At 68.5% G+C, this 20,705-nt stretch overlaps 6 protein-coding genes and 1 non-coding gene across 7 annotated transcripts; 4 read left to right on the forward strand and 3 right to left on the reverse strand.

Moving 5' to 3' along the window:
• Positions 1 to 218: 218 nt before the first annotated feature.
• RHOBADRAFT_t121 lies at positions 219 to 302 on the forward strand. The gene has a single exon. It is a non-coding gene; the product is annotated as a tRNA-Tyr (tRNA).
• Positions 303 to 2,009: 1,707 nt separating this feature from the next.
• RHOBADRAFT_55852 (uncharacterized protein) lies at positions 2,010 to 6,184 on the forward strand (the record flags this gene model as incomplete). The annotated part of the gene is made up of 10 exons (XM_018418049.1): positions 2,010 to 3,236; positions 3,317 to 3,618; positions 3,685 to 4,279; positions 4,357 to 4,584; positions 4,655 to 4,813; positions 4,884 to 4,997; positions 5,058 to 5,100; positions 5,160 to 5,221; positions 5,286 to 5,706; positions 5,775 to 6,184. 10 exons carry the CDS (start codon positions 2,010 to 2,012, stop codon positions 6,182 to 6,184), a joined length of 3,561 nt encoding a protein of 1,186 aa, XP_018268429.1.
• Positions 6,185 to 6,469: 285 nt separating this feature from the next.
• Positions 6,470 to 9,460, forward strand: RHOBADRAFT_55853 (uncharacterized protein; the record flags this gene model as incomplete). The annotated part of the gene is made up of 5 exons (XM_018418050.1): positions 6,470 to 6,541; positions 6,622 to 6,674; positions 6,748 to 6,782; positions 9,079 to 9,138; positions 9,225 to 9,460. The coding sequence occupies 5 exons, from the start codon at positions 6,470 to 6,472 to the stop codon at positions 9,356 to 9,358; spliced, it is 354 nt and encodes a 117-aa protein (XP_018268430.1). The 3' UTR covers positions 9,359 to 9,460.
• A 491-nt stretch (positions 9,461 to 9,951) lies between these two features.
• RHOBADRAFT_46833 (uncharacterized protein) lies at positions 9,952 to 11,964 on the reverse strand (the record flags this gene model as incomplete). The annotated part of the gene is made up of 2 exons (XM_018414867.1): positions 9,952 to 10,325; positions 10,416 to 11,964. The coding sequence occupies 2 exons, from the start codon at positions 11,962 to 11,964 to the stop codon at positions 9,952 to 9,954; spliced, it is 1,923 nt and encodes a 640-aa protein (XP_018268431.1).
• A 401-nt stretch (positions 11,965 to 12,365) lies between these two features.
• RHOBADRAFT_66934 (uncharacterized protein) lies at positions 12,366 to 16,257 on the reverse strand. The gene is made up of 12 exons (XM_018419127.1): positions 16,194 to 16,257; positions 16,018 to 16,114; positions 15,729 to 15,817; positions 15,563 to 15,660; positions 15,428 to 15,494; positions 15,201 to 15,357; positions 14,499 to 14,576; positions 14,000 to 14,398; positions 13,534 to 13,923; positions 13,343 to 13,454; positions 12,795 to 13,229; positions 12,366 to 12,722 (listed from the first exon to the last, which is right to left on the reverse strand). The coding sequence occupies exons 2-12, from the start codon at positions 16,093 to 16,095 to the stop codon at positions 12,502 to 12,504; spliced, it is 2,124 nt and encodes a 707-aa protein (XP_018268432.1). The 5' UTR covers positions 16,096 to 16,114; positions 16,194 to 16,257; the 3' UTR covers positions 12,366 to 12,501.
• A 966-nt stretch (positions 16,258 to 17,223) lies between these two features.
• On the reverse strand, positions 17,224 to 18,869 carry RHOBADRAFT_46835 (uncharacterized protein; the record flags this gene model as incomplete). The annotated part of the gene is made up of 5 exons (XM_018414868.1): positions 17,224 to 17,427; positions 17,512 to 17,712; positions 17,786 to 18,388; positions 18,451 to 18,606; positions 18,684 to 18,869. The coding sequence occupies 5 exons, from the start codon at positions 18,867 to 18,869 to the stop codon at positions 17,224 to 17,226; spliced, it is 1,350 nt and encodes a 449-aa protein (XP_018268433.1).
• A 384-nt stretch (positions 18,870 to 19,253) lies between these two features.
• Positions 19,254 to 20,665, forward strand: RHOBADRAFT_18334 (uncharacterized protein; the record flags this gene model as incomplete). The annotated part of the gene is made up of 6 exons (XM_018412424.1): positions 19,254 to 19,461; positions 19,572 to 19,654; positions 19,726 to 19,804; positions 19,888 to 20,047; positions 20,123 to 20,410; positions 20,497 to 20,665. The coding sequence occupies 6 exons, from the start codon at positions 19,254 to 19,256 to the stop codon at positions 20,663 to 20,665; spliced, it is 987 nt and encodes a 328-aa protein (XP_018268434.1).
• Between the last annotated feature and the right edge of the window lie 40 nt (positions 20,666 to 20,705).

Raw genomic sequence — 20,705 nt, forward strand, 5'->3', positions numbered from 1 at the left:
CCGCAGCGAGCGAGAGCAGGTGAACGCGGAGCTCCGCGAGCGCGAGGACCTTGGAGAAACCGCTTCGAGTCTCGAGAGGCCTCTGCGACTGTGCCCGAACGTCGAGGGCCACGCCGAAAGCGCTGGCCTGGAAAATTGCGGCGGCGCCATCAAGCGAGAGGTACAAAATTAGCGGGATTAGCGATGTGAGTGCAAATTAGCTACTCGAGCAAAGCAAACCCCGCTTAACTCAGCTGGAAGAGTGTCAGACTGTAATCGGTTGCGTCATCTGAAAGTCCCTGGTTCGATCCCGGGAGCGGGGAGCTTCTTTTTGCTGCTTTCTGGCAGTCACTTTACGCTTGCGGTTGACCTCGCGCCCGCCTCCTTTTGCTCGCGAGGACACCCGCATGGCTGCCTACAGTCGGTGGCGTCGAATGCTCTGGCCAGAGGGCGACGGGAAGCTGCAGTCTACCAATGCGAGGCACACAGGCATCGGCCCGCTGTCTCTCGCTCAGGCCGCACTCGAGTACACTCGCAGAGAGCGCTCGCGAGAGAGGGAGCCAGCAGAAAGCGGTTTCTCGACCTTGCCGACCTCGGACTTGAGAAGGTCCAAGCGAGCACGCGCCAGCTCTCGCTCTGCAAGGTGATCTGGCTCGGGAAACGCGCTCGATTGTACCGCACACACCTCGTCGTTCGATCCGTCGCACGCAGAAGGCCGTAACCCTGCTAGATCAAGAGCTAGCGTTTGAGCGAGGGTGCGCAGGATCCCCCTGTCTTTTGTAGGTGGCCGGGCGCACGGGCGCTCCGCAGGGGTGCGCGCCGTGCGAGCGACTCACCACAGTGCGCCCGCTGCCCTCAGGGGCACGTGAGGGCGGGCGCGGCCTCGTAAAGACCCGTCCGCGACGGCTCGACTCGCTGAGCCGTCGGGACGAGTAACGATGGCGAGACGGGCGTGTAGGTCTCTCGGGGCTCGCTCGAGTCATGCAGAGGACATTTCGGCGTCGGCAGGGGCCAGCGCAAGAGCAAGCAAGCGTGCGAGGCGGGCACTTTCGAGTCCGAGAAGGAGAGGGTGCCATCGAGGGCGCGACTAACCTGTGGCGCGACGTCAAGAGGGTCAGTGCGCGGCTCGACGAGATGTCAAGACCCATATGAAGGTCCTGCAGGGAAGAAGGATGGTGTGCGGGACGTACAAAGAACAAGATGAGCCGCCTCGAGGTCGAGAGCCCGCCTCGCGCCGCCCAGCAGACCGCTGTTCCCGCCTTGCACAGCCGTTCCGCCTGTAAGGTGACGGAGTCAGTCCACTAAGACCCCTGCTCTGCGTCGCGAGGTAGCAGGGGGGCGAGGGGAGAGGGAGAGGGGGGCCAAACACGAAGAGGCGGGGAGGAGGAGGACGCACCAGTCGCACACAGCCCGCGCAGCGCGACCGCCTTGCCCAGTAGTCTTCTTGACGCTGCTATAGTCCTCGACGACGATACCCACAGGCCCATGAACCGTTGCCACCAGTTGAGAGAGGTCGGACGACGCGAGTTACTGATCAAGATGCGACGCGCTCTGCGCGGTCGGCGAGCGCTCGCGGCGGCGCGGTCGTAGCGGGAGGTTGTTGTCGAGGTATGTGTGCGTCGTTCCAGCGCGAGGGACGCGACCTGGCAGGCGAGAGCGACAAGGAGGACGACGAACGAGCGACACCTCGAGACGGCTCTCGTTCGACTCGCACCACCGGCCTGCGCCCCGCTCGATCGCTGTGTCACTCGATGCTCCGGCGAGCACTCGTCCGCGTGGCCTCCTCTCGCGTTCTCGGCGTGCGCGAGCCGCCGTCCGCCGCACGCCGGTGCGCTCGCCGCCCGACTTGCCGACCCGCTCTCCTGCCTCGTCACGGGCCTCGCGCGCCCAGGCGAGAGCCTGTCCTGCCCCTCACCATAGCCGCTCTCGACAGCGCTATCCAGCTCGCCCGCCCCGTCAGCGACTGAGGCCACGCCTCAGCTCGCCCCCGCCTGCGACCCCGACCACCTCCTCGCCACCCGACCCGCCAGATGTGGCAGCGCGTCGGCGACCTCTACAACCAGCTGCCGAGCGTCCGCAACCTGTGGGCCCAACCCGCTGCCCCAGCCGTCGCCGTGGTCGCCCCCGACCCCGACATCAACTCGTACGCCGAATCGTTCGACACAGCCGACGAGGGCGCGCCGAGCTTGCGGGTCCAGACGCCTCGAGGTCACGTCTATGCGCCGTCGGTCCCGTCGAGCACGGTGGCGAGCACGGCGCGAGCGGGTCGAGGTCCCGCCGCCGCCGTCGACGCCGCGCAGATCTCGATTCGGCCCGTTCCCGCCGGCGCGGCCGTCCCTGTCGAGCGGGCAGCTCAAGCTCGAGCTGCACGAGTGAGCGCGACGGCCCCGTCGTCGCCGGCTGCTCGACCTGTCCTCGCCAGACCGCGTCCACCCGTCGAGCCGTCGCCCGGACCGGCTCTCCTGCCGACCCCGTCGGCCGCACTCAGCCAGCCGCAGCTCGCCGGCGGGCTCGTCGAACGGCTCAAGGCCCAGAGAGCGGCTCGTGCAGGGGCGGTCGTCGCGCCCTATCCTTCGCTTTCCCCTCCTCCCGACCCGACCGCTCCTCTCGCCAGCGGCGCCTCGACTCGCCGTTCACCCGCACAACTGCCCCTCCCGCATCACTCTCGGCCCACTCCTACTCGTGCTGCGACAATACACGCATCACCCCCTCTTCAGCCGTTCCACTCGCCGCCTCCTTCCGACGACCGCACGCCGTACCCTCCCGACTCAGCGTCCGCCCATCCGGCGTCCTCCCGCCTCGCCGCCGACTTCTATCCACCTCACGACGGCTACGGCGCCACCGAGCCGCACAGCGCTCGCCCCTGGCACGACGGCTTCAGCTACGTCGGCCCGGCCGGCGCCGCGATCCGCACGCCCTCGCGCTCGAGCGGCCGCACCGTCCTGCACGAGGCGCACGGGCGTCCGTCAGCCGACGAGCTCGACGAGCCGCACGGCGCGCAGCGGCCCGGCGCGCGACCGAGCCGAGCCGAGCTGCTCGAGTGGGAACGTGCGCGGCGAGAAGCGGAGCGGGGCGAGGCGCGCGAGCGAGGAGGGCCGCCGACGGTGCATGTGCGGGGCGAGAGGGAGCTGGACGACGTGCGCAGCTCGTGGGGCTGGGAGGAGGCGACCGAGGGTTTGCGGGAGCCGGGCAAGTCGGTCGCGGCGGAGCCGGACGAGAGGGGCGAGGAGGTGCGAGTCGACGAGGTCCTCATGCAGGTGCGTCCTCTCGTTCCTCTCTCAGTCGAGCCGTCGACTCGTTCGGATGAGGGACTAATCTTGAGCTCGTGCGCACGCAGGACTGGCTCCTCCAGCCGCCGCCCGACCGCGCCGTCACCGACGGCCTCCTCTCGTTCCCCGACATGTGGCACGCCGTCTACGCCATCCTCACGCCCTCGCACCTTTACCTCCTCGACGACGCCGACGTCAACGCCGACGCCCTGATCGCCTTCGCCGTCGCCGACGTCGCCAACGTCGAGCTCATCTCGAAGCACGCGAGGCGCGGCTTCGAGCCGTTCTGCGTCAAGCTGCGAGGCGGCGATGCGCTCTACTTTGCCGGAACCGAGACGCTGGACGCCGAGCTCTGGAGCCTCAAGATCAAGTGCGTCTCGCTGTTCCGCCGCCTCTCCCACGCCCAACTGGTCACTGACCGAGAGCCCGTCCACAGGAACGCCCAGTCTGGCGCGTACCGTCGCTCGTCTACACTCGTCGACGACCTCGACGTCGTCGCCTCGTCAGATCCGTCCTCGTCGTCAACCCGTCCTCGCCGTTGCGCCAGCTCGCCCCCAACCCCTTTCTCATCGCGCCGGCCTCGTACCTCCTCGTCCCGCAACCTCGTCTCGCCGCCCCGTCACGACCAGAAGGACCCTCGATGGATGCGCTCCTTCCACGCCGACGTTCACGTCCGCCCCGTCCTCGTCGAGGAGCTCGCGCCGCACGCCTCGGCCGACGACTGGGGCCGCACCTCGCCGCCCTCTCGCTCGTCATGGCCGGCGCGCCCGCCCGCCGAGGTCTACTCGCCGCCATCGCCGCCGTCGACGGTCCGCCGCGAGGCGCAGCACGCGCTCGAGCTCGGCGTCATGCGCGACCGGCTCGAGCTCGTCCGGGCGGTGCTCACGGGCCAGCAGGAGGGGCTCGAGGGGGACGCGGCGAGGGCGAGGGAGGCGGCGCAGGAGCTCGAGGGGCTGAAGGAGCGGCTCGTGCTGCAGGCCGAGAGGGAGGGCAGGGCGCTCAGCGAGGACGAGGAAAGGCTACTTGAGAAGGTGCGCCCGGCCTTTCTCTTTCTCGCGCCTCTGCTCGAGGACGAGTCGCGGACTGACACGAGCCCTCGCTCCCGCAGATCGAGTGGATCGAGCACCTCAACGGGCTGCGCAGGCGCACCTCGGCCGAGCAGGACGAGCTCGCGCGCGTCATCGAGGAGGAGGCGAGGTTGGCGGACGAGCTTCGGCGGGAGCTCGAGGCGCTCGGGGCGGTCGGTCATGGAGCGGGCTCACCGGGGCAGTACGCGACGGGCGCAAGGGAAGAAGAGTGGGCGGCGAGCGGTCGCACGCCGACGAGGAGCGACGAGGTGCGCCGCTGACTCTTCCTCTTTCATCCTCGAGCGTGCCGAACCGCGATTGACCCAGCGACCCCCTCAGCATCACCAAAACGTTCCTCACGATCCAGTCGACGATCGCGCACCGGCCCTGCCCGTCCGCCGCGTCGACCTTCCGAGCAAGTTCTCGTCCAACAGCTCGGCGCCACGGCGGTACCCGCCTCGCCATTATCGGCCAACCCTGTCGCCCCTCGCTCAAGTTGTGCGTCCTTCTGATCCCTTCCTCCCCTTGGGCGGCACGGACGTGCACCTGACCCAGCCCTCGCTCGCAGGCCTATCCCGACGTGCACGACCCGCGCCCGCAGCAGCACCCGAGCGAGCAGGGCTCCGTCAGCCAGGACGAGGATGCCGAGCGCCGGTTTGTGCAAAGGCGCCGGCTGCAGGAGGTGCGTCGCCGCTCACTTTCCCCACGAGCCTTCTCCTGACGCTCACTCTCGCGCCCACAGCTCTTTCTCGAGGTCGAGGCGCGCATGCTCAATCAGAAGAGACGTGCGTCGCGTCTTCAGTACCTCGTGTGTACGGCCCTGACAAAGTCTCGCCGTACGCAGACCTCGCCGCGTCCGAGGACAAGAATCGCCAGCTCACTCGCACGCTCGGCAAGGTCGTCAAGGTGCGCCTGCCTGCCCCCCCTCTCTCTCTCTCGCGAGTTCTATCTGACACAATCACCTTGACAGCTTGTCGAGCACTCGTCCAGCACCCACTCGTCGCAGCTCTCGGCGCTGCTCGACAAGCTCGACACGCTCACGGCGCAGCTCCACCTCCCGACCCACCTCGCCGCACTTCCTGCCGCCTTCGACCCTTCCTCATCACCCTCGTCCTCGTCAGCGTCACGCAGTACCCCTACCCCGCCACCGCCGTACCACCCGACCTCGCCGCTCGTCCGCCTGGGGCGCGCGCCACTTCGGCCCCCGCACGGGCCTCGAGTGCCGCGCCCGGTCACCGCCGAGAGCCTCGCGCTCGTGCCCGGCGATGGGAGGATGGCGCCGAGGGTGATGCCCCGGCGTGCGGCGCAGGCACTCGTGGGCAGGACGAGCAGCGGCGCGGCGGGAGCAGCAGGAGGGCAGCCGGGATTCAGAGCAGGAGGGCCGGTGTACGGTGCGTCCGTGTTCGCTCTCTTCTCTCGGTCTCTCGATCCCGTCCTGACGCACTCGTGTCCCTCGCAGGTGTCGACGCCGCGCTCCCTCAGCATGCGCACGATCCTCGCTGGGCCGCAGGCGCCGCCGCCGCCCGCCGAGCGCGCGAGCTCGACGCGCAGCAGCGCCAGCTCGACGCGCCCGCTCCACCAGCTCGACCCGTCGTCGGTGTCGGGACGAAGGACGGCGGCGCAGTCGAGCGCGGCGAGGCCAAGGCTCGCGTCGACGGCGCGCTGCAGGAGCTTCGCCGAGGCGTCGGGCGCGAGGGCGACCCGGCCAAGGCGGCGCTCGCCGTGTGGGAGCTGCTGGATTCGACGCGGCGGGCTCGGACGGAGCGCGGGGAGGGCAAGAAGGCGGCGAAAAAGACGGAGCGGGAGAAGAAGCGAGGAGGAGGAGGAGGAGGGTTCAGGCTTGGCGGGGCGAGGGGTCGGGCTCTGTAGACTCGTCACGAGCAGTTCTCGAGTCCGAGCGAAGACTTGGGAGAGCACCTGCGAGATCCTGCGCGGCCAGCTCTGCGCCGAAAGCCAGACTCGCCGGCCGAGGAGGAGGAGAAGCGCTCCTCGGCACAGGGCAGGATGGGGAGCCGCGGGGCGGGCTGCAATGAGCAGTTAGACGCGTCCACAGAGCGCACAGGCTAGCCAGCTGCTGCGCTGGTCGTGGTCGTGGTCGTCTCCTCGTCGGCGGCTCTCTCCCTCCTCCTCCACCCCACGCGTCGCACTCTCACGATGGCCAAGCGCGGTGCCGAGAAGCAGATCACGCAAGACAACACGGGCGACGACGACGACCGCTCGGACGAGGTGCGTCCCCGCTCGCCGCGTCCTCGTCCAACCCTCCCTGCCCCGCCTCGACGCTGACTCTCGCTCCTACACGCTCACAGGGCGGCGAGGGCGAGTTCCGCAAGGCGTCAGACGCTCAACTCGCAGGTCGCAAGTGCGTCTCGCGTTCCTCTGTCTCTCCCCCTCGTCGTGGTGGCGCCTTCGCTCACCCTCACCTTCTCCCGCAGGATCCGTGGACTGCCCAAGCGCAAGGGCGCTGCTGGTGGACCTGCTGGTGCCGCTCCTGCTGCACCTGTGAGTTTCGGCACGCGAATGCACCCCCCGGCCCCTCGACTGACCCCTCCTGCTCACAGAAACCCTCGCCGTTCGGAGCTGTCGCCGCGCCCAATCCCTTCGCCGCCCTTGCCGGGCCGAGCACCGCTCCTGCGCCAGACTCGAACCCGTTCGCCGCACTCGGCACGAGCCCGTCCACAACTGCCGCCAACGGCTCGGCCAAGCCCAACTTCTCGTTCGGCTCGACCTCCTCCTCCTCGTCGACTTCCGCACCGGCACCCTCGACCTCGACCGCTGCGCCCGCCGCAAGCCCCTTTACCTTTGGCGCACCGGCACCGCGTGCGGCGGCGCCCAAGACGTCGGGCCAGGACGCGCCGCTCAAGTACTACTCGGCGCTCCGGGCGTTGAACGTCACGCTCGTCGACTTCCTGTCGGACCAGGTCGCCAAGGACCCGTTCGTCGACCTCGCCGGCGAGGGCGTGCTCGAGCGCCTCAAGGCCAAGTACGTCGAGCACCGCGCGTCGGTCCAGCGCGAGTACGACTCGGCGCAGGGCCGCCAGAACGGCACGTCGACGTCGGCGGCCGACAAGCCCAAGGCGGCCGCCGCAGCCGGCGACGGCATCCCCGACATCTTCAAGAACCCGCCCAAGCCTGTCCCGATCGCCGACTTGTCCGACCCGGCGCAGGCGGCGGCCGCCGGGTTCGAGATCCCCGACATCTTTAAGAACCCGCCAAAGCCCGTGCCCATCGCCGACTTGACGCCGGGCGCCTCGTCGTCCTCCACCGCAGCCGATGACGGCATCCCCGACATCTTTAAAAACCCGCCCAAGCCGGTTCCCGTCGCCGACCTGACCGCCGAGGCCGAGGCGGCCCCGAAAAAGGCGCCCGCGCCGCCGCCCGCCTTCTCGTTCGCCGGCAGCACGGTCAAGAGCACGCCGTCGTCGTCGTCGTCGTCGCCCTCGAGCGCACCCGCGGCGGGTGGCTTCGTGTTCAAGGCCGACGCGCCCGCCGACCCGTACGCCGAGAAGAGCTCGTTCTCGTTCCCGTCGGCCGCTCCCGCCCCGACCGCCTCGACGTCGACGTCTTCCTCGTCTACGTCCGCCCCGGCCAAGGCCCGCGACGAGCTCAAGCCGCCGTCGGCGCCCAAGATGGCCCCGGCCAAGCTCACCAACCCGCCGTCCAAGCCGTCGCCGCTCCGCTTCGGTCAGAGCGTGAGCCCGCCGACGAGCCCGGACAAGGACGGTGCGGCGTCGGCGGCGGCGAGCAAGCCTGCTGCCGTCAAGGGCGGCTTCTCGTTCGGCGCGACGTTTGGCAAGATGGCCAAGGGCGAGAAGGAGGACGACAAGGAGGGCAAGGCCATCGACAAGAAGGCCGACGACGCGGCGGCCGCGCCCAAGCCGGCGTTCGGTGCGGGCTCGCCGTTCTCGTTCGGTGCGGCGCCGAGCACGTCGTCGGCGCCGTCGACGGCCCCGTCCGCCACCGCGCCGTTCTCGTTCGGCGCGCCAGCCGCCGGCGCCTCGTCGAGCAGCGCCGACACGTCGTCGACGGTCGCCAAGCCGTTCTCGTTCGGCAGCGCTGGCTCGCCGTCAGCCCCGAACCCGTTCGCGCCGGCCTCGACCGCAGCCGCTTCCTCCTCGCCGGCGGCCGCCACCACGTCGCCGTTCGGGATCAAGCCGGCCGCCTCGCCGCCCATCGCGAGCGGGTTTGGCAGCGCGACGTCGTCGTCGTTCGGGTTCGGCGCGGCCCTCCAGGGCAAGGAGAAGGACAAGGCGATCGGCCTGTCGGCGGGCGCGGCGAGGAACACGGGCTTTGGGTTCGGGAGCTCGATCAGCGGGAGCGGGAGCGGCTCGGCCGCTGCGTCGCCGCCGTCGTTCTCGTTCGGCAGCGCGGCGACGGCACCGGCGACGGCCACGTCGACGACCGGCGACGACAAGAACGAGGCGGCCAAGAAGACGCTCGGGTTCTCGTTCGGCCCCGCGACGACGTCCTCCCCGACGGCGTCGACGTCGAGTGCTGCGCCTGCCGCCTCGACGGCGCCGGCCTTCTCGTTCACCGCGTCGACGGCGCCGACGCCCGCCGGCGGCAACACCGACACGTCCGCGCCGGCCTCGGTCGACTCGGGCACCGACTCGCGCGCCCAGACGCCCGGCGCCAACCCGTTCACGGCGCCCGGCGAGGGTGAGGAGGGCGAGTCGGTCCTGCACACCGTGCGCGCCAAGGTGTGGCACCTCAAGGGCGGTGTCGCCGACGACCTCGGCATCGGCAACGTCCACATCAAGGAGCGCGAGGACAACGGCAAGCTCAGGCTCCTCGCCCGCAACGAGGTCACCGGCAGCGTCCAAATCGTGCGTCCTCGCTCTCTTTCTCTCCCTTGTCTCCTCGTCCTTCGAGCCAAATGGACTGACCTCCCGCCTCGTCTGGCCGCCCGCAGAACTTCTCCCTCTTCCCCTCGCTCAACTTGACCAAGGAGAAGACCTTCATCACGTTCACGGGCCTCGACAAAGCCGGCAAGCCCGCCGTGTACCGCATCCGGTTCAAGACCCTCGAGATGCGCGACGAGTTTGACGACGCCGTCGAGGACGCCAAGAAGAAGCTCCCGTCCTAGTGCGCTCGGGCCCCTGTAGTGACGTTCAGTGGTGTGCATGCATGGCAGTTATCTTCCTCTCTCCTTCGCGGCCGTCGAGATTGTCGAGAGCAGAAAGCGAGAGCGAGGGTCCGAGCGCAGAGAGAGCTCCCTCAGCCGTTCTCGTGAGAGGTCCGCTCCGGCTCGCTCGCTGCGCGGTACGAGAGCACCGTGGCCACACTGCTCGTTACTTCCCTTGTGGCTGTCGAGCCTTGTCTGCGAAGCGCTGCGACGAAGAGGCGGGACGACGCACCAAGTCGCGCAAGTCGACCTTCTCAAGTTCAAGCTCGACATCGGCCTGCGTCGCCGGCTTCTCATCTCCGCGCTCGGTCGCAGAGAGCGAAGCAAGGACGTCGGGTGACGCTCGTCGATGGTCGCAGTACATGCGCTCGAGAGCTTGCTGCCGAGAGAAAAAAGCCCTTCCTCGTCAAGCTCGAGTCGGGCGGGCGCGACAGCTGTTCTCTCTCTCTCGCCTCTCGAGGTGCACGACGAACCTGGGGATGACGCAAATCATTCTTGCACGCCCTCACCCGCCTCATCTTGCCTGCCTGCGTTCCTGGATGCCCCACTCGCGCCCCTCTCGCTCGAGCACGTCCCGCTCCCAGTCGTCGAGCCGGTGCTCGCTGCACCTGTCGCCCCTGTCCGCCCTCATGAGCCACCTCACCCACGGCCGCTCGCCCTCGTCGTCGCGCCGGACGCGCCCGTCTGCGCGCCCGAAGAAGAGCGCCCGCCGGTCGACTTGCGGCGAAGCGGGGCCCGTGCGCAGGAGCCACTCGACGAGGACGAGCGCGGCCGCCTCGCGCGCCGTGGCGGTAAAGGCGCGGCGGCGTCGGTCGAGGTGCGCCTTGAGCTGCTCGTAGGCGCGGTCGACGAGCTCGCGCAGGGCGAGGACGTGCGCGAGTCGGCGGACTGTGCGAGGGAGAGAACGAGGAATGGACGGCGGGAGAGGAGAGGGATTTAGTGAGATTGAAGGAGATAGAAAGGAGAGAGGCGACGCACAGATGAGCATGACGGGCTTGGGCGCCGTTCGAGCGACGTACGACACCTCGTCGGGCGTCGCCGAGCCGCCGCCGACCCAGACCCACCCGACGACCTTGGCGAGCCACTTCCACACGCGCCGGGCCTTGTCGTCGAGCTCGTTGTACCCGGGCGCCGAGCGCAACGGGCCGACGGCGGCGCGAATGGCGCGCCTGCTCGGCTGGCGGGCGCCGACCTGGGCGGCGAGCGGCGGGAGGCGAGTCATGCGCGCGCCCAGACGGGCCGGGTCCGGGTGCCAGTCGGCGACCGGTGCGCAGGCGCGCAGGAGCTCAATCTGGTCCTCGTAGAAGCCGTGGAAGAAGGCCGGCTCGACGTGCTCGTCGTGGAGGAACGGCGCAAAGTCGGCGAACGTGCAGTCGTTCCACATCGGGTCGATCTGGTCCTGCGAGAGCGGAGCACTCGACGCCCATCGCGGTCCCTGCGTCGACAGGGCCCGCCGGCTCGGCGCCGGTGGCGGCGCTGGACGTGCGAGCTGGTTCGACGCCGCGCGAAAACGCTTGACCGGCTCGGACGACGGCGACGGCGAGCGCTCGCGCTTCAAGCGCGTGCCGGTGCCGACCGAGAGCTCTGCTTGAGAGGCGCCCTTGATGCTCAGGAGCACAGGCGGGGCGATGGACGACGAAATCGCCCGCTCGAGCGCGCTCGGGCCGCCGCCGTTGCCGGTCGAGCGGCTTGGGCGCGGCGCGGGCTGAGCGAGCGAGCCACCGGTCTCGACGGGCTCGAGCGCCTCGACCTGCGCGACTGCCCTGCGCGAGGGCCCTCCCGGGCCGGTCGGCGCTGCACGAGGCGCATCCGGCCCGCGCGCGTGTCCGGCGCTCGCCATCGACAGGAGCCCGGGAGCGTGTGCGGCGCCACCCGCCTCGCACTTGACCGTACTCGGGCTCGTTGTCGACATCTTGGGGATGCCCTGCTCGGCGACCCGCTCGAGCGACAGCGCAAAGAGCCTGCTGCGCCCGACTGCGCGAGAAGGCGGGAGGCCGTGCGACGCCGACGACGCGCTCGCCGATTCGCTGCCGCCGCGACGAGGCCCAGGTAGTCTCGAGCTGGCGGGAAGAGGCGGCGACCTGGCGCCTCGTCGCAGACTCGTGGAGGAAGAGGGTGGCGCGGTCGACGAGGAGGAGAGGGTGGGAGGGGACGCGGCTGGGGGAGGCCGAGGAAGGGCAGACGGCGGCGCCGAGGGTGCTGGCACGTTGACGGGAGGTAGTCGTGACGGGATGCGCGACCGGCGAGGAGGTGTCGAGGCGCTGGCGGTCGGGGGAGGGAGCGAGCCGAGGTGGGACGAGGTCGTCTCGGCCGGCGCGGCCGCCGAGCGCACTCGAGGCGGATACAGGGCGGCGAAAAGGCTGCTGGGAGTCCTGCTGCTGCCGGTACTCGGCGCCGTCGCCCTGTTGACGGCGGGTTGGTCGGACCGGGCTCGAGGCGGGCGGAGCTCGGCGCTCTGCTGCGCGGCGCGGTGGGCGGGCGAGGCTCTGCCGAGGTCTGCGCTGCGGCTGTAGGCGCTCGAGCTCATGGGTGCAGCTGTCGACAGAGCGCAAGAGGAGCGGACGAGGGAAAGAGCGAGGGGCGCGAGCCCGCAGCGCTCCTCCCGCCAGCGCCGACTGTCCAGCGTCCGTACTGGCATCAATCGCACAGCTCTCTACGCTCCTGATGTGCTCGCCGAAGCCGGTTCGGCGGAGGGAGCTGCGGAGAGGCCGCGGCCGGACGACGACCTTCTCAAGTCGAGCAGCGCCAGCTCTCTCGCTCTCTCTCTCTCTCGCTGGCTGCTGGCTTTCTCAGGTCGGTGCACAGCTCGACAGACAGGCCCCACAGCTGTCGCCGAGAGAGAGAGAGAGAGATTGAGATGCAACGGCGCGGGCGAGCTCCTGCTCAACTTTCGCTCGCACTCGAATCGCTCTCGACGGGCACGACGACGATGAGCGAATTATGTCTCGAGTTCAGGCTATGTACAGAGAGCTACGCTGAGGGGGTACAGGGCACGCATGGGTAGTACTGACGGGGAGGGGGTAGTCATCGAAACCGAGGCGCGAGAGGGCGAGAGCGTGCGCGCTCAGACGGTGTGAGCGGGCGTGCCGGCCGAGCCCGACGTGTGGCCGTGACCGGCCTTGGACGCGCCGTGGCCGACGATGGTGAACGCCGGCGAGCGCCAGTCGTCCGAGCCGGTGCGGGCCTGCTTCTGCTTCTCCTGCACCTTGTCGAGCGTCGAGTCGGGCGCCGACCAGTTGACGAGCTTGTCCTTCGGGTCGAGCGTGAGCGAGAACTGGCCGTCGGCTGCACAGAGGAGAGGAGCGTCAGTCGAGGGTCGAGAGAGGAAGAGAGGCAAAGGGGAGAAAGAGGACGCACGAGCCGCGTCCTGGGCCTTGTCCTTCTTGCGCTGCGCCTCGGCCTTCTTGTCGGCGAACGACTGCTTGAGCGCGTCAATCTTGTTGGTGCCCTCCTGGTTCTTGGCGTCCTCGAGGCGCTCGGCAATGTCGGACAGCTGGGCGTCGACCTGCTCGAGGCCGGTGCGGATGGCCGCCTCGAGCGCCTTGGTGACGGCCGACTTGATGAGGCCGGTCGCGAGCGGGCGCAGCATGTTGATAAGCGTCGAGTGCTTGGCCTCGCGCACAGCAAACTTGAGCTTGTCGATCTTGATCTTGACCTCGACGACCTTGAACGCGTGGTGCTTGCGGCCGGTCGACTCGATGTGGACCTTGCCCGACAGGCCCTTGCCGCCGAGGAAGACGTCGGCGTAGCCCGAGTCGGTGAGCTTGGGGAAGCCCGTCTTCTTCTTGATGTCTGAGGGCGGGCGAGAGGAAGGGGTTCGAGCGTCAGTACTCGGCTCGACGATTTTCTCGTCCTCGACGACGACGACGACGACGACGACGGAGAGAGAGAGACGGGCGACGCACAGAAGGCCACGTCCTTGAGGTCGAGTTGCACTTGCTCGAAAGAAACCCAAAACGCGTGCTTCGAGACGTCTCCAAGGTTATCGTACGGGGACAAGCGGAAGTAGTTGCGGGCCTGTTTTGGGTCGATTAGGGCGTCAGGGGACACGCTCACGAGTGTACAGAGAGAGAGAGAGAGAAGGAGGAAGACGCACCTCGATCTCGAAGATGTTGGGGAGGATGTTTGCCGTCTCGAGCGTCAGGTTCTCGATGACGAGGTCGACGTCCTTGGACGTGTACTCGGCGCGCGGCACCGGGACGTAGCCGATCTGGGTGAACAGGGCCGGGAGGATGACCGAGCGGATGTCGCGCCACAGGTGCGGCTTGTAGGTCGGGTTGCCCTCCGAGTTGAGGAACAGGTCGGTGACGAGCGTCTTGACCGACTCGCCGAGGCGCTGGTTGAGGCCGTCGTCGGCGTACGACGTGAAGAAGCTCTGCACCTCGTTGAAGAAGCGGTCCTTGTGCGACGCGTACTTGCCGTTCTTTGGGTCCCAGTAGCGCTTGCCCGAGTCGAGCAGCTCGCGGCCACGGCGGTCGGCCTCGTCCTGCGTGACACGGAAGGAGCGTCAGGAAGACGCTCATCATGAGGGAAGAGAAGGAGAGAGAGAGAAGGAGGCGCACCTTCATGATGTAGCCGGGCTCCTGGAGGCACTGGCGCACGTACTGGTTGAGCTCGCGGAACCAGCCACGGAGCTCGCCGTCGTTCTGCGAGTCGGTGTAGATCTGGTCGACCGAGTCCCAGATGGGCTGCATCGAGGCGCCGTTGGCGAAGCGCTCGAGGAGGGTGCGCAGCTCGTACGTCGCCTGCTTGAAGTTGTCGTCGTGGCGGATCGAGGCCGCGTTGCCGCCGCCCTGCTTGCCGGCCTCCTTGGCCTGGACCTGGTAGTGCTCGGCGCGGTCGAGGAAGAAGTCGATCGCCTCCTGGTAGTCCTTGTGGCGCTGGTTCTCGACGACGACCTTCTTGAGGCGGTAGATGAAGCGGTCGCGACGCTCCTCGGGGAACTTGTCCTTGAGGTAGTCCTGCAGGCGCGAGAGAGGAAAGGAGAGAGAGAGAGAGAGAAAGAGTCAGGAACCGGACGAGGAGGGGCAAGGACATGGACGAGGACGAGCGAGGACGGACCTTGGCCTTCTCCTTCTGCTCGCGAGCGCGGTCCTTGTGCTCGTCCGGGATCTTGGCGAGAAGCTTGTTCTTGACCTGCTTGCCCTCCTCCTTGGCCTGGCCGACGCCGGCCTCCTTGCCGGCCTGCGCGCGCGCACGGCCCTCCTCGACCTGGGCGTCGCTCGGCGCCGACGACGACGAGTAGCCGGCCGACTGCGCGCCGGCGAAGCCGCCCTGCGACGTCGAGAGCGTCGAGCCCGGCTGAGCGTCGAGCGACGCGCCCGACGAGCCACCGGTGAAGTACGGCGGCTGGCCGTTGCCGCCCGAGACGCCCGTCTGGCCGGCGTACTGCTGCGCCTGGTTGGCGGCGTCGCCCACCGAGCCGATGTGGCCTGTAGCCGGGCCGGCCTGCGACTGCTGGCCCTGGTCGGCGGCGCCGGCGACGTTCTGCGCGCGGTCGAACGCCTCGCCCTTGGCCTCCTCCTTGGCGGTGCGGGCCTGGTCGAGGGCGCTCTGCGCCTGCTCCTTCTTGGCCTGGAGGCCCGTGTCGGGCGCCGGCGAGTTGTGGTCGCGGACCTCGCCGTTCGGGCCGACCCACTGGTTCGAGGGCGCCGGCTCGTCGACCTGGCGCAGGCGCTCCTCGTCGGGGCGAGCGAGGTCGGCGGCGTGCGTGGCGGCGTCGGCGGCGACGTCACGCGCGAGGAGGCCGACGTCCTTGAGGAGCTTGCGCGCCTCCGAGTTGGTGAAGATGAGCTTGCCGAGGGTGCGGAGGTGCTCGACCGCCTGGTCGCCGTCCTGCTGCATCTCGCCCTTGTCGGTGCCGGTCGAGACGTTCTTCAGGTCGTTGACGTTGGGCGTGTTGGTCTTCTTGGTGTGGTAGCTGCGCGGCGGGAAGAGACGGCGTCAGTTCCGTCGCTCGAGAAGAACGGCGCGCGACGACGAGGACGCACAAGAAGTTCTGGAGGAGCTCGTCGTCGTTCTTCTCGACGACAATCTCGCGAAGGACACGGATGACATCTGCAGAACGAGGGCCGGCCGTCAGTCGCGCGACCAAGTGGGAGAGGGAAGAGCAGACGAGGACGGACCGCGAGTGTCCTCGACGAGGGTCTGGCCGTCCTTGGACAGCTTGCGCTCGTCGATCGGCGAGTGGTCGATGGCGTAGTCGAGCGCAGAGACGCACTGGCTGTCGAGGGCGGCACGAGGCGAGGTCAGCGCAGGCTCACGAAGAACGAGAGGAACGACGAGACGCACTCGTTGGCCGGGAGCTTGCCCTCGCGGAACGCGTTGACGACGCCGAGCATCTTGATCTTGCGGTCAGTGTCGGTCGCCTTGACCCGAGGCTGCGAGCCGGTGAGAGGCAGGAGGCAACGGCGAGCGGAGGGTCGGGGCGGGATCGGGGGAGGCACGAGCAGGCGACATGTAGAGGGATGAGGAGGGAAGGGGAGGGCGACGAGGCAAAGGTGAAGGCGGGCAAGATCGTCAGTGACTGCATCGGGAGCCGGCGCCGCGAGGAGGACGAGGAGCGACGAGGTGGACGCACGTCGGTGGGCGACGTGACCGCGTTCTTCGACGGGTTCTCGCTGATCTCGCGGACGTGCTCGCCCGTGGTAGGAGCCATGGTGTGGAGGTGAAAAGGGCTGCGAGCGAGAGGGACCAGACGTCAGGCGCAATTGGACGAGGCGGGGAGCGCAGGGAGCGCAGCGAGAGGGAGCGCACCTGGGTGGTGGTGGAGGGGTGCAGAAGTGGGGTGTGCTGGAGGGAAGCGGAGCGCAAAGGGTGAAGCTGCGCGGTTGTGAGGGAGAGGAGGAGGAGAGAGACTTGGCGAGCGCGCGCTACGAGGTGGGGGCGTTGCGAGAGGAGGCTGAAGCGGGCCTCGATCTGGATTCCGCGTCACTCCCTGCGGTTCGGTGACCTCATCGTCAATCAGAGCGAGCCGACGCGCACGAACGAGCGGACCGTTCCTCGAAGTGGAAGGTGGTCTCGCTCGCGCTCCTCGCAGCCGTCGACGTTGACCTCGCTCGCTGTTGCCCGTGCGCGTGGATGGGACAGTGCTCGCTCTGCATTCAGTCGTCCGCCGCAGACGCTCGCGGTAAAGCGGACTGCGGGCAAAGAGAGCGGGCCAGAATCAGCGCTTTGACCCTCTCGCTCGTCGTACACACGGTGCCGCCGCTCCATGGCAAGCGGCGCGCAACGAGCCTCCAAAGGCTGTGCAGCCTGGGCTTAAAGAGCACGCCGGCCGACGCAGATCTGAGCCACGAAAGCGATCTGCGACCAAACCGGTCGATCCTCCTCGACGCCTCGCAGACGCTCAGGGGCCGAACCAACGCGTCGTGGTTCACCAACTTGACCTCGCCCTAAACTCGCTCAGCACGGAAGCGAGGGATCGACAGGCTGAGGCGCGGCTGACCAAAAGAAAGGTCAGTGCGGACGAGAGGCTCGAGGGCGACGACAAAAGGCTCTCGCTCGCTCTGCAGGCGGACCACGCCGACGACGTGCAGCAGTGCTCAAGCTTTCGACAGCTCCTGTCACTGCCACGAGGAAAGATACCCCGTCCCGACCCGAGGAGAAGAGAACGGCTCGTTACGAGGTGCTCGAAGCGACTCTCTCAAAGTCGCCTCTCGTCGCGCACAGCCCTGAACATTGCTCAAGCGCTCGTTCCCGCTCCAAGCACATGCTACACAAGCGTCCTGCGCCCGTACACCTCGCCGAGAGAGAGCCCGTCTCGTCCCGACTCTGCCTCGCCCGCTCAGTCCGACTCGCTGCTCTGGTCGCCGAGGAACGACGCGAACGCCTTGCGCTGCTCGACGACCTCGCGCATGCGCGCCTTCTCGCCGACAGGCTTTGACTTGCTCGGCCCCGCAAAGCTGTCGCCGCCGTCGTCGTCGGACGAGTCGACGTGCACGCGCTTGCCGTCGCGCAGGCCGGTCTTGGACGGGTTGCCGGCGAGCTCCTGCGAGGCTGGATGCGCTTTAGTACAGCGACCGCCACGACACACGCCACGCACGAAATCGAGAGAGAGAGAGAGAGGGCGCACCTGCATCTCCTTTGCGAGCAGCCTCTTCTCGCCGACCTCCTTGGCCTTGCTCAAGCTCGGCAGCCTGCCGCTCTTGACGGCGAGCCCGAGCACCTGGAGGTGACCCTCGAGGACCTCGGTGCGGCGCTCGACCGACAGGGTGCGCTCGGCGCCCGTCGCGGCGGTGAAAGCGCGAGGGCCGGACGCGGCGGCGAGCAGGTCCTGCGGGCGGACGTGCGTCAGTGAGGGGCGCAGGCGAGGCAGAGAGGGAGAGGAGAGAGCGAGGCCGACGCACCTTGAGCTTCTTGATGCGGGCCTCCTCGTCGTCGGTGCCCCTCGGCGCGTCCCCCTCCTTGGGCTCGGGCACCTTGCGCTCCTTCTTCTTGCCCTTGCCCTTGCCCTCGCCCGCCCCCTTGGCCCTCGCCTTACCCTTGTCCTTGTCCTTCCTCGACGTGCCCTCGCGGCCGCCGTCGTCATCGCCGTCGCGCGTCGGCAACTCGTGGCTCGAGTCGTCCGAGTCGGCGATGAACTCGGCGCTCTTGAACCCGCCCTTGGGCGCCTTGGCGCGCGCCGTCTTGCCGCCGCCCATCTTCTTCGCCTGCGACGTCGAGCTCGTCGTGCTGTCGCGCTTCTTGCCCTTGCCCTTGGTCGTCGACGGCGCGGGCGAGCGAGACCCGGAGCCGGACGCGCTCGGCGAGTCGACCTCGACGTCCTCGTCGCTTGAAGCGGCAGACGACTTGCGACGGCGCTTCTTGGGCGGCTCGGGCGAGGCGGAAGGCGACGCAGAGCCCTCCGAGGACGACTCGTCCGAATCGTCGTCGCACAGGTCCATCTCGCCGAGGTCGCCTGCTCCTGCCCCGATCGCGCCGCCGAAGACGTCTGGGACGCTCATGAAGATCTGGAGGGAAGAGTCGCATGTCAGCTGCGGCACGAAGAGGCAAAGAGAGCGGCCGGACGCACGCCCAAGTTGCGCTCGGCGGCCCGGTCGTACTTGTTCTTGGGCGCGGGCTCGTCCTCGTCGTCGTCGCTCGTGGCGCGCTCCTTCTTGGCCTTCTTGGCCCTCTTGACGGGCGGCGGCGAGTCGTGGTCGTGGTCGTCGTCGTCGTGACGAGCGCGCTGTAGCGGAGAGGTGGGGGCGGCGACAGGGTCAGCTCACGTCGAGGCAGGAAGGGGAAAGGTGGACAGGGGCGCACCTGCAGGTCCATCCACTGTGCGACTGCTGCCGCCCGGAGCCCGCCCATCCACTCTGCGTCGGTGCACTCGAAGCCCTCGTCCTCCCTCAACAAACGGCGCAGGTCCTTGGCCTTGAGGGCGTCGACGCCGTCGCGGACGGTCTTGTCGTAGATGCGCTGCAGCGAGGGCAGCTCGCGCGGCGGCATCTGGCCAGAGCAGCGAGGCGAGGGTGACAGGAAGAGAGCTGAGCGAGAGCCGCGACTTGGACGACGACGCGATCCTGCCGCGTCGTCTCGCTCAAGCGGCTGCCTGGCACTCTGGAGAGCGTGCAAGCTAGCTCTGCATTCCTGCTCAGACCCCGCGCAGTACCCTGCGAGCTGTTGCCGTTGAGCGAGGGCGCTCAGAAGCTGTCGTCGGCGGGTGCTCTTCGGCCCCTCTGACAGCTTGGGCGACCGACTAAAGCTGCCTACGAAGCTCTCGAAGGCCCTACAAGCCTGTCCAAGCAACAGCTACTGGTGCCGAGCGGGCGTCGTCCTCGAGCCGGCTCGATCTCGCTCTTCGACCTCGTCGCTCTCCTTCCACACATCGACATGGCTGGTCGTCAGTCTTTCGCCGAGCTCGCACAGAAGTTCGTCGCACAGCGCGCCCGCCAGGGCTTCCCGGGCGGTGGCGGGCCTCGTCCCGGCGGCGGCGGCGGCAACGGTGGTGGACCCAGCCTCGGGCAGGCAGTCGGCGGCGCAGGAGGCCTCGTCCTGCTCGCCGTCGGTGGCCTGGCCATCAACTCGTCCCTCTTCAACGGTCCGTCCCCCCTCCCTCGTCCTGTCGCCGTCGGAGAGAGCGTCCGGAGCCCGGTCGCTGACCATCGCCCACTCTCCCTCCCCTCCTGCGACCCTGTGCGCCTCTTGCAGTCGACGGTGGTCACCGCGCGATCAAGTACACGCGCCTGAACGGCGTCACTGAGGAGGTGTTCGCCGAGGGCACCCACGTTGCCGTGCGCCTCATCTCTCCATCTCTCCCCCTGCCCCTCGTGCGCCAGGTCCTGACTCCTTGCCGCGTCGCTAGATCCCGTGGTTCGAGACGCCCGTCATCTACGACGTCCGCTCCAAGCCGCGAAGCATCGCCTCGCTCACCGGCACCAAGGGTCAGTCGCCCGCCCGCCCCCTCCTCGTCCACCCGTCCTCGCCTCGTCCCGAGCCTGACCCTTTCCCTGGTCCTCCTGCGCAGACTTGCAGATGGTCAACATCACTTGCCGTGTCCTGTGCCGGCCACGCGTCGACGCCCTCGCCAAGATCTACACCGAGCTCGGCACCAACTACGACGAGGTCGTCCTCCCGAGCATCGTCAACGAGGTCCTCAAGAGCGTCGTCGCCCAGTTCAACGCTTCGTGCGTCCTCACTTTCGCTCGTCCCCCTGGTCCCTCGACCGGGCGCTGAACCTCGTCTCGCCTCCTCGCCCGCAGCCAACTCGTCACCCAGCGCGAGATGGTCTCCAAGCTCGTGCGCGACAACCTCGAGCGCCGCGCGTCGCGCTTCAACCTCATCCTCGACGACGTCTCGATCACGCACGTCACGTTCTCGCCGGCCTTCAGCGAGGCCGTCGAGGCCAAGCAGATTGCGCAGCAGACGGCGCAGCGTGCGGCGTACCTCGTCGACCAGGCGCTCCAGGAGAAGCAGAGCATCATCGTCAAGGCGCAGGGTGAGGCCCGCAGTGCAGAGCTCATCGGCGACGCCGTCAAGCAGAACAAGGGGTGCGTCGCTCGGTCTCCTCGTCCTCGGTCCTCGTCGCCTCGAGCGAACCCGGCACTGATTAGTGCCCAACGACCTCGTCGCACAGATTCCTCGAGCTGCGCAAGATGGAGGCCGCTCGCGAGATTGCCGGCCTCGTCAGCAACTCGGGCAACAAGCTCATGCTCGACTCGGACGCGCTCCTCCTCAACCGTGCGTCCCGCCTTTTCTCTCTCTCTCTCCCTCGCGCACCCTCCTTTCTCTCTTCTCGTGACTGACACTCTCGACTCGCCGTCATACAGTGCAGGAGGGCAACCG

This window comes from Rhodotorula graminis (genome assembly GCF_001329695.1).
Source record: "Rhodotorula graminis WP1 unplaced genomic scaffold RHOBAscaffold_15, whole genome shotgun sequence".
In the NCBI taxonomy this organism is placed as follows: Eukaryota; Fungi; Basidiomycota; class Microbotryomycetes; order Sporidiobolales; family Sporidiobolaceae; genus Rhodotorula; species Rhodotorula graminis.